The 10,610-nt window shown below is 50.3% G+C and overlaps 1 protein-coding gene across 4 annotated transcripts; it reads right to left on the bottom strand.

Moving 5' to 3' along the window:
- Positions 1 to 24: 24 nt before the first annotated feature.
- On the bottom strand, positions 25 to 9,613 carry Nrip2 (nuclear receptor interacting protein 2). 4 transcript variants are annotated; one of them, XM_006987857.4, is made up of 6 exons: positions 8,690 to 9,600; positions 3,905 to 4,057; positions 2,460 to 2,542; positions 1,567 to 1,688; positions 1,314 to 1,366; positions 25 to 1,052 (listed from the first exon to the last, which is right to left on the bottom strand). In XM_006987857.4, exons 1-6 carry the CDS (start codon positions 9,395 to 9,397, stop codon positions 960 to 962), a joined length of 1,212 nt encoding a protein of 403 aa, XP_006987919.3. In that variant the 5' UTR covers positions 9,398 to 9,600; the 3' UTR covers positions 25 to 959. The 4 variants fall into 4 exon arrangements, with proteins under 4 accessions (XP_006987919.3, XP_076424160.1, XP_076424162.1 ...); XM_076568045.1 differs by having other exon boundaries at positions 1,314 to 1,688; positions 8,690 to 9,612; XM_076568047.1 differs by lacking the exon at positions 25 to 1,052 and having other exon boundaries at positions 1,066 to 1,366; positions 8,690 to 9,608.
- Positions 9,614 to 10,610: the final 997 nt, after the last annotated feature.

The raw sequence follows: 10,610 nt of genomic DNA, 5'->3' as shown, positions 1-10,610 counted from the left end.
GCAGAGGCACTGTGGCCTCCTGGAGGTAAGAGGAAGAGACCAGAGAAGAACATGGCTTAGAGAACCAGTGTTTATTCTAATGCAGAAGCAGGCTGAGGGCCTGCCCTGGGCCAGGTCTGCCATTACAGCAGCAGTAGGAGGCAGACTGGGGGAGGAGCATAGGTCTCGAAGCAAGGTGATGAGGGAGTCAGGATGAGACCAAGTGGCACTTAAACTAAGCTGGCCTGCTCTTGAAAGTAAAGAAAGTGAGGCTGTGTCCTGGTTCCTCTTTGGTCTCTTAGGCTTAGTATTTAGTCCCCATGTAAGGGACCCGGTTCCCTAGTTCGGGTTAGGTATACCATTGTCTCTCTTCCTCTAACCATGATTTGAGAGTCATCCCAGCCAGAAAGACGCTCAGACATCTGCAGCCCAGAAAAGACAATGACGGAGAGCGCTCAGCTCAGGGACTGGACCTTCGTAGACTAACAGTCCTACTCACTTGTCACTCCCACCCAACTCCAAGCAGATGGGTGCAGGTGCCAGGAGGGGCTGCACACAGGCTGGGAGTCTGGCTGTGACAGGTAAGCCCTAGAGGTGGGAGAGGTAGTGGTAAGGGCAGTGGAGGGGTGCTTGGGTCGGACTTCAGACAGGTGGAGGCAGCAGGTGACCTTGACCCCCACAGCCAGGACAGAGTCCATTTTCCATAGGTCCTTTTCTGTAAGTGACTTGGCTGTGTTCTTAGGAGGGGATAAGAGGGAAGGAGGAAGCCAGGACCTTGGAGTCAAAGATACTCAGTAGGAACTCCTAGGGCAGAGGGCAGCTGTGGAGAAGCAGAGACTGGGGTGGCAACTGCGAGATCAGGGTGGTGAGAAAAGAGACTAGCGCGGTGGTCTCCAGACGCCCTGCTCAGGTCGTGTCCCGCTCCACACCACTCTTCCCCTAAGGCACAGCGCCGCCCTAGGGTCTGGCTGAGGCGGTGGTCACTGGCCAGGCTCTTGGTACAGAGGCAGGAAGGGCAGCTCCGAGAGGGGGGCTTTCAGCCGAAGCACTCCACGGTCCAGGTCAATGCAGCACTGCCGTGGGACCCCGGTGTGTGGTCACCTCCCTGCCAGCTCACACCCGCACCCGCACCCCTTCCTTCTGCCTCCCCTTGCTCCCATGCCCCTGCCCCTTCAGGGAGGGAACCCATTCTCTTGATTTTACTTTTGGGACTAATTAAACAAGTTCCAAGTTTCACACCTCTCCATCTTCCTCGACAGCCTACTTGGGGCCTCCACCTTGAGCCGTCCACCTCTCCTAGAATTTTGGGTCAGGCCCAAGCATGGGTGCCTTACCTTAAGGGAAAGCAGAGTCTGCAGTCCCAGGCAAAATTCAGGGCTGTCCACATCTGCAGGAACCGTTGGAAAATGAGGTTGCATCTCTGACTGATGACCTCCTCTGAGCACTCACCCCTTTCCTTCCCAGTCCACCCCAAAGTTGAGAACAGCAGAGAGGCTGATAATCTGAGCGTCTTGGGACCGTGTGCTGACAGGCTGAAAGCCTCTACCCTTGTCCCGTGCAGAAGAGGTGAGAGGCTGGAGGACTTACCCACCACCTGGGCCGAGCATGCCACCGTCTCCTGCCCCAGCTCTAACTCCAGCTGTTCCACCTGACCTGGTGGCCCAGGTGCCAGGTCCCCACCTGGGGCTTTGGGGACCCTCTTCCCTAACCTGTGGTTAGAAAGCAAGGGTTATAGCCACCGCAGTCCCCGCTCCTAGGCCCTCACGGTTAAAAAGCCAATGCTGATCTATGCTCTCTTCCAGTCCCTGACCTAGGCCAGGCTCCACCCTTTCCTGCCAGAGCTGCCTCACCAACCTCTCCCCACTTAAAAGCGATATGTACTGAGATACAGTTTGTATGCCATCAAATTCATTTTTGGTTGTTGGTTTTGTTTGGGTTGGTGGGGGAAAGCTGTGGTTTTTGAAACAGTCTTGTGGAGCTTAGGCTGTCTCAGACATCTTATGTAGCCAAGGCTGGCCTTGGGTTCCCAGTTTTCCTTTACCCCCAGATGTTAGGGTTACAGGCTTGAGCCACCAGGCCCAGCAAAATTCACTCCATAAAAGTGTGCAATCCAGTGCTAGGCACAGTGGCATACACCCTTAGACCCAGCACTTGGGAGGCAGAGGCACTCGGATCTCTGAATTCTAAGCCAGCCTGGTCTACATAGTGAAACCTTGTCTCAAAAATCAACAAAAAGTGTACAGTTCAGTGGTGTTCAGTAGTATGTCAGAGTGCAACCATCTTCACTAGATACTTTGGAGGATTTCATCACCCCAAAAGAAACCCCATCCCAAACCCAAGTGTGGCCTGTAGTCTCAACACAACCCACACACAGGAGGCTGAGGCAGAGGTTGTTGAATTTGAGGCCAGTCTAGTAAAAAAACAAAAAAAGGAGGGGAAGGAAACCCCACCCTGACCCCTGGTTTAGGCCACACTCTTACCCCAGGCGCCTGAGGCATCCAGCAGATATCTGATTATGCTGGGTCCCTGTGTCCACAGCCACTCGAAGCATCTGGTCCTGGCACTAAAAATGAAAGAGTGATGGGTTGATGAGTCCCCCAGGAGGGCACTGGGCACTTTGATCATTCCCTTTTAGAGATGGGTGGAGGGAATGAACAAGTTCTCAAAAGTGAAACTGACTCCCAAAAGGGAATCTAGCCAGGTGGTGGCACCAGCGCAGACCTTTAATCCCAGTACTCGGGAGGCAGAGACAGGTGGATCTCTGTGAGTTCGAGGCCAGCCTGGTCTACAGAGTGAGTTCCAAGACAGTTCCTCCAAAGCTACACAAGAGGAACCCTGTCTCAAAAACAAACAAACAGAAATAGTTGTATTCCACATGGCGAGTCCACTAAGTTGAGAAAGATCTGGGCCAGAATGGCAATCTTGTTTGTTTAGAGGAATCATTGGGAGGTTGAGGGCCTCCTCCTGGTCAAAGAGCTACAGGTCATGGGGAAGCTAAGAAGACAAAGCTCTTGTGCACACACTCAGATTTGGGTGACCAAGAGTGGAAGTTCACTGCCTTGGGATACTGGCAGGCATGAGGGTGAACACGTGGATACATACACATGGAAATAAGTTTTCTTGTTCCATTTATAGAGCATCTACTGTGTAAGATGTATGACTAGTAGATACTTTAGTGAATGCTATCACTCAGCAGTGTAAAAGAGATGAAATATGACTCCACATTGTAAGGTCTATAGAAGGATCGTGGATTGAGTGCCTCAGAGCTTGAAGAGGACAGGGAGCTGTTTCCTGCTGGACAGAGAAAAGCTTTCAAGGAGGAGGCAGCATCTGAGTTGAGCCTTAAAAAAAGAAAAATGTGGACAAGGGATGGTTGGAGATCAGGAAATAAGACTTCTGGGCAGAGGCAGTGGACATTTATTGAGATGTTCCACTAACAAGTGGGTGCTCCAGAGATGAGGAGCCTTGGGGCTACAGAGATGGCTCAGTGGCTAAGAGTGTTTGCCACACTCAGAGGACCTGAGTCAGCTCACAACTGCCTGCAACTCCAGCTCCAGGGAATCCAACAGCCTCTCTGGCCACTGCACACACACATGACATCACAAACACATACACATAAATTTTAAAAAGTAAAGTTTTTCTCACCTTGGAATATGAGCCTTTTGTACTCGGGCATACTTTCCCAATGTGTGCAGCACAGTAAGGGATACTCACATTTAAATATACTCTGATAAACGCATGGGAGCTTAGGACTGCTGACGGAGCATTACACGGAGAAGACAGGTGAGCAGACAGGAAAGCGGATGCGGGACAGAAAAGGAGAGGAATGACTTCTCTCCACCTTTTGACAGCCAAGGCAGAAGGGAGACCTGGGGAAGTGAGCAGGCTCAGCAGGCAAGTGGGAGAACCCTGGGAGACCTCTTACCTTGCAGTTGACAAGAAGAGCTGGAACCTGTGTCCCACTGGTCCTGCTGCTGTTGTCATGGCCGTGGATCAGTGTCTGCACCAGGGGAGACTCGCCCTGAAGCCGCCTCTGGTTTCCCTCCACCAGGCGTCTTTGGATCACGCTGTGTGGCTGCTGGCTCCATCACAGAACAGTGAAGGCAGATCTAAGCCCAGGATCCAGGTTACTTGCTTCCCCACCTTATGCCTTGCAAACCACAGGATGCTTGTCCTAGCTCTGCCCCAGATCAGAGAGCAGTAAGAAAGTAGCTGAGGGACGGCTCAGCAGGTATGAGCACTGGCTGCTTTTCCAGAGGACCTGGGTTCAATCCCTAGCCCCTACACAGAGGCTCATAACTAATTTCAGTATGGTACAAGCCTTGCATTGGTAGAAGAACAGGTGTGTCATCCTAACAACTGGGAAGCAGAGGAAAGAAAATCAGGAGTTCAAGGTCATCCTCAGTTATGTGCCAAGTATGAGGCCAGCAGGGCCTGAGTGGCTCAAAGGGAAGATATTTTTCTAAAGATATAAGCAGAGTGTCCAGGATAGAATGATGAGCCATCGTTATTCACCTCTCATCTGCAGCCACCCTCATCCGTCCAATCACTGATTGTATTCTGCCAGCTCAGCTTCCTCTCTTTGTAGGGATACCTGATGTGTCCAGACTCCCACAATTCTGTTGGGTCACTGGACATCTTTGTTCACTCACAGAAAAGCCTGCCTCCAAGATTTGTCTTTCTACACTGACTTAGCTAAAGCCCTGCTACTCCCAGGGTAGTCCGCAAGTCAACATATATAGAATTTTAAGATGCGCGTGCGCGCGCACACACACGCGCACACACACACACACACACACACACACACACACACACACACGTATATATATATGGGGGAGAGAGAGAGGAGAGAGAGAGAGAGATGGAGATGGATGGGTAGATAGAAAGCTAGATAGAGATGTAGCTGTAGATAGTGCATGAGTGTTTAGTCTATATGAATGTCTGTGTACCATATGCATGCCTGTGCCTGTAAAGTCCAGAAGAGGGCATCAGATACCCTGGAACTGGAGTTACAGATGATTGTGAACTGCCATGTGGGTGCTAGAAATAAAACCTGTGTCCTCTGGAAGAGTGCTCTTAACTCTGAGCCATCTCTCCTGCCCTAAACCAACAGCTTTAATGACATTCTTTTTGTTTTGTTTTTGTTGTTTCATTTGGTTTGTTTTTTTTTCCTTATTAAGACATTTTTTGTTCATTTTACATACCAACCACATATCCCCCTCTCTTCCCTCCTCCCCTGCCCCTTAATGACATTCTAAAGCCAGTCTAAATGCAGAGCCTCAGACCTCCTGAATCAAGGATTTTGTTCTTGTTTTCTGGTGCATGGATTTAAACCCAGGACCTTGCACATGCCTGGCAAATGCTCTATCATTCAGCTGCTCCCCTGGCCCTGAGTCTTCGTTTTGTTTTATTTTTTGGTTTGGTTTTGTTTGGTTTTGTTGTTTGTTTGTTTGTTTGTTTGTTCGTTTTCGAGACAGGGTTTCTCTGTATAGGTTTTGGTGCCTATCCTGTAACTTGCTCTGTAGACCAAGCTGGCTTCGAACTCACAGTGATCCACCTGCCTCTGCCTCCCGAGTGCTAGGATTAAAGGCATGCACCACCACTACCTGGCCAAGTGTTCGTTTTGTTTGTTTCATAACAGGATCTTACTCTGCAGCCTGGCTGACCTGGAAGTAGCTCTATAGACCAAGCTGACCTTGAATTCAACAGACATCCACCTGCCTCTGCCTCCCAAGAACTAGGATTAATGACATGCCATCAAACCCAGCCTCTAATCTTGTTTCAATAAGACTCCTGCACATTCAGGTTTGAGAAATGCTTAAGTAAAAGAAAAAATAACTATATAAGCTAGATGTGATAGTGTGTACCTAGACGTTTCCAGTGTTCAGAAGGCTGAGGCAGAAGAATAGCCATGAGTTCAAGCTCACCGTAGGCTATGTTTGTTTGTTTTTTAAAGGAAGTACCTGGTGTGGTGGTACACACCTTTGATCTCAGCACTCAGGAGGCAGAAAGAAGTGAATCTCTGTGAGTTCAAGGTCAGAGTCTACAGAGTAAGAGCCTGTCTTGAAAAAAAAATTATAGGCGTTATACTCCTGTATAAAATATGTCACACATACACATACACACACTGTGTATATGTGACATCCTGTTTTCATTTTCTGTTGTTACTTTTCTTTTAGTTTGTTCTCTTGCTTGTTTGCTTGCTTTGGTGTTTATTTTGAGACAGGATCTCTCTATGTAGCTAGCCTTGACTGTCTGGGAATTTGATATGTGGGCCAGGATGGCTTTGAACTCACAGAGATCTACTTAATTTTTCCTCCCAAGTGTTGGGATTAAAGGTGTGAACCAGTACACCCAGTTCTGTATCTTCTAACCTGATCCCTAGGTGACCTGGCTGCTGTCTGTCAGCATAATCCACACACACTGCTCTCCCGCTCTGGTGACACTGCTCCTCTTGCCTGGCCAGCCTGTTTCACCCCAAGCTCCACCCCTGCTCACCTCTCTGCTGGAAACCCTCCTCCCAGTTCTCCCTAGGCCAGTCTGAATGCATAGCTCTCACGCTCTATTGAGTAGAAGGGCCTTGCTTCCAACTCTGACTGCAGGCCTGGCCTCTGGGTTATACTGTCCTCCCTCTTCCTTCTTCATAGCTCATTTGGTCATGGTTCTCACAGATGTTATTTTTAGCTTTCACCCCCACAACAGCCTAGAAAGGCCTTCAAGTCAAATCTGTCTTGCTCATCTTTCTGTCCCAGGGCCTAGTTCAGCATATAAGTACCTCCTTGGCTTGGAGATTTGGGGTGGCTCGTCATAGAAAACTTGCCTAGCATGCACAAAGACCCATACCCAGTACTACAAATAAAGAAAAAGGAAAAAGACACAAAATAAAGTGGTTGGTTTTAGTCTCATGGTAGCTCACTCCTGTAATCAGCACCCAGGAGGCAGAGGCAGGAGGATCACCACAAAGATGAGGTCAGCCTGGTCTACTTAGTTTATGCCAGCCTGGGCTATGTAGTGAGACCTATCCCAGAAATAAAATACAACCCTGTTGTTTATAAAGTCAAAAGAAACTGTTGTAAGCCAGTCTGGGCTACATAGCAAATTCAGGCCAGCAGGACTACATAGAGACTCTGAAAAAATTAAAATAAAGTTTCCTGGAGAATGGCTATAGCCTCCCAGGCTCCACACACTCCTCCACCTGACCCTGGGAGCCTGGGATTGTTTTTCCACCCTTGGCCTCATGAGACCCTGGCAGCAAGTTGCTAGCTCTGGGAAAGTGCAGCCAGCTCACAGCCCAAGCAGTTCCCATGCCCTTCTCTTGGCTGTGACTCCATCCTCCTCACTGTTGGCAAGTGTGTACCAGAGCTATCCCAAGCAGGGAGATAGGGCTCCCAGACTGTTGCTCCTTCATTCCCAAAGTTACAGGAGCTACACACTATAGATCTGTGCAGGTGATAAGGCAAAGGGGAAGGGTGAGAAGCCCTGACATCAAAAGGCTCGGCCAGCTACTCTGAGGTGGCAGTGTCCACAGGGCAACTTCTGGGCAAGACAGCTGTGGGATTATATGGAGAAGCACAAAGCCCTGGACACCAAAGAACCTGTTTTCCTGCCCCCTCCCTCTTCCTCGGCTGTCTCCTATGTTCTGTGGGGCCGCTGCGATGGGGTTAGGAGACTCCTAGAGGGAAAACCCAGGTGAGGAGTAGGACAGAAAGGAAAAGCCAGGTCAGCCAAAGCAACAGAGGGGTGTGTTTGCCCCCAGGGAGAAGTGGCTCCCCCAGAAAGGCGTTCAGGGATCTCCGGACTCTCCAGAATTCATGCCAACACAACAGCTAAATGGAATCATAGCTAGAAGATTCCCGATGACGTTTCCCGGGTGTTTCTATGAGCCAGGCACTGTCCCTATGCTGAGGATGTAGAAGCCCAAGTAACTCTCGCCTTACCAGCCTGATGCTCACCACTTTATCCCCTTCTCACAGATGAATAAACCAAGGCAGAGTCATAACTTTCTGAATTACAGCCAGAATTTGGTCCCAAACAAGGTGGCTCCTAACCTCATGTTCTTAACCATTCTATCTCTGGGGGCAAAGAAAGTATGCAGCTGACCCTGAGCCCCTGAACTCCTTACAGTAACCCCGGAGACCATTCTCTCTGGGGCCAAAATTGTTGCAGTGGTTTGGAAGGACAGAAGGACACAGACATAGAGACTGGTAGTCCAGGTCAGAGCCATGTGAACCCTGATTGCCAAGAAGACCCTAATACTTTGATGCTGGCAAAGGGCAAAAGAAGGAGGGGGCCAGGTCTAAGGAATGAGGCAAATTCATGGGCAGCTTTGAAGGAATCTAAAAGCAGGGAATCAACCCTAAGCTGACGAATCCTTCAGGCTTTGCTGGCCTCATATGCCCATTCCACAGGATCCCCAGATCCTCTAGGCTTCTACTGAACAGCATAACTCTCCATTGCCCCCAGGACGAACCTTGGGCTCTAAGGGAGGAAAACGGTGGAAACGGTTATGAGCCCAGGGACCCTCAGTGCCAAGAAACATCCCCAATGGAGGACCTGGGGAGTGTTGGGGTCTGCAAGTTGGCCGACCCATCTCCCTCGTCTGAACAGGAGAGAGGAACCTGAAGGCTGAGGCTCTACCCCTTATACCACCTTCCCCATGCCCCAGACACAGGATATGGATGGAGGAGAGAGAAAGGGCCAGGGGCCTCACCAGGTCCTTGGAGGTGCCGAGCCTCTTGAGGCTGTCCAGAGGCAGCAGGTCAGCCGAGTCCTTGTGCAAGAACTGGGTGGCCTGTTTGAGCCGGCGCTGCTGGCTGAGGTGGGCTCGGTCCCGAAGCGAGGCTTCCTGGCCTCTCCTGGAGTCTCCCTCGTCTCGCCTGGCTTCCTGCCCGGTGCTCATGGTCCTCCAGGGTAAGCAGACAAGGGTGCCTGGGAGTCCCTCTCTACCTCCTCTTTGCTCCCAGCTCTCCCTGCAGCTTCTGCCTTTCTCTGTCTCCGGACTGCAGCTCTCCTTCTGACAGGAGGGTCTCAGCGGGAAGAAAAGAAGAAATAAATAAATAATAGGCAGGAGCAGCCGCGTCAGACACCAATTTCCAGAGATTGCAGTAGAGGGAGCGAGGTTCCGGCTGGAAAAACCCAGCTCTGGAGGAGGAGAGGGAGGGCTGGCAGGGCCTGCAGCTGGTAGGCTGCAAAGCATCCAGCTCCGGGGTCCTGTGCAGAGTGGGCGGTGGATGGCGAGTGCCTGCCTGTGTTGTAAACTGTCAGGAGGCTGTGCCAAGTCATCGGAGAGGGAGTGATGCCATTGTGTGGGGGTGCGGGTTCCGTATGCATGGGGAGGCAGGCAAGCATGTCCCTGCCCCTTTTGTATTTGTGGAGTTGGCTCTGCCGACCCCCTCCCAGGCTCTGGACAGTCAGCCATCCAGCTCTTTCTTCCTCCTGCTGTCCTCTGCTGCCAGGGTTTGGGGTGATGGCCAGAGAGGGACAGTATGAAAGTGTCCCCCCCACCTCTCTCTCTGCCATCAGAGACCTTCCTTGCTTAGCCTCTCCCTGTCAGACGGTCCCAACATTGCTCTCAAGTGGCAAGGAGACCAGGAATGTTCTAGTAACCCAAACCTCTGAGATCTTCCTTGTTAGAGGCTGCAACCCGAGTCATACAATGATGAAGAATGCTAGGGAATAGTCTGAGCCTAATATGTCTCCTCCACCGGGTTGGTCTGTGTCTTTGCCAGTGACTCACCTTGGCCTCCTCCCTACCTTGTGGTGTGATGTTATGGTTACAGAATCCAATCCAGACCTGGGGAGACAGTCCTAGAATCCCAACTACTTGGGAAAGTGAGACAGGAGGATCACAAGTTCGAGGTCTGCCTGGACTACAGAGTGAGTTCAAGCGTAGGCTTTCAGTCTAGTGATATCTCAAAAATAAAAAGAAGGGCCTGGAGAGATGGCTCAGGCTTAAGAGTGCTTACTGCCCCGATTTCAGGTGACTCACAGATACATGTGACTCCAGCACGTACATGGCATACACTCACACAGATACACAAATAAATAGGAATAAAAGTGAAACAGCGAAATGAACTCAAATGAAAAGGAGAGTCAAAAGGAGCTGGGGTGGGACTGGAGAGAGAGCTCATGGGTAAGAGCTCAAACCATGCATACTGCTCTTACAGTATGGTTCCCAGCAGCTCCCCCAGGCAGACAGCTCAAAACCACCTGCAACTCCAATTCCATAAGATCTGACACCCTCTTCTGGACTCCAAAGCACCTGTACCCACACATGCACATTTCCACACGTAAAGACAAACACATGTTTACATGTAATTAAAATGTTTTTAGATAAATCTTTTGTTGTTGTTGGGGTTTTTTGTTGTTGTTGTTGTTTTGGTTTTTGGGTTTTGTTTTGTTTTGGTTTGGTTTGGTTTGGTTTTTCGAGACAGGGTTTCTCTGTGTAGCTTTGCACCTTTCCTGGAACTCACTTGGTAGCCCAGGCTGGCCTCGAACTCACAGAGATCTGCCTGCCTCTGCCTCCCAAGTGCTGGGATTAAAGGCGTGCGCCACTACCGCCCGGCTTGTTTTTGTTTTTTGAGACAGGATTTTTCTGTGTAGTTTTGGTACCTGTCCTGGAACTCGATCTG

This window comes from Peromyscus maniculatus, chromosome 3 (genome assembly GCF_049852395.1).
Source record: "Peromyscus maniculatus bairdii isolate BWxNUB_F1_BW_parent chromosome 3, HU_Pman_BW_mat_3.1, whole genome shotgun sequence".
NCBI classification, from domain to species: Eukaryota; Metazoa; Chordata; class Mammalia; order Rodentia; family Cricetidae; genus Peromyscus; species Peromyscus maniculatus.
Note: the sequence above shows the minus strand (reverse complement) of the source record. Positions and strands in the feature narration are given on the sequence as shown.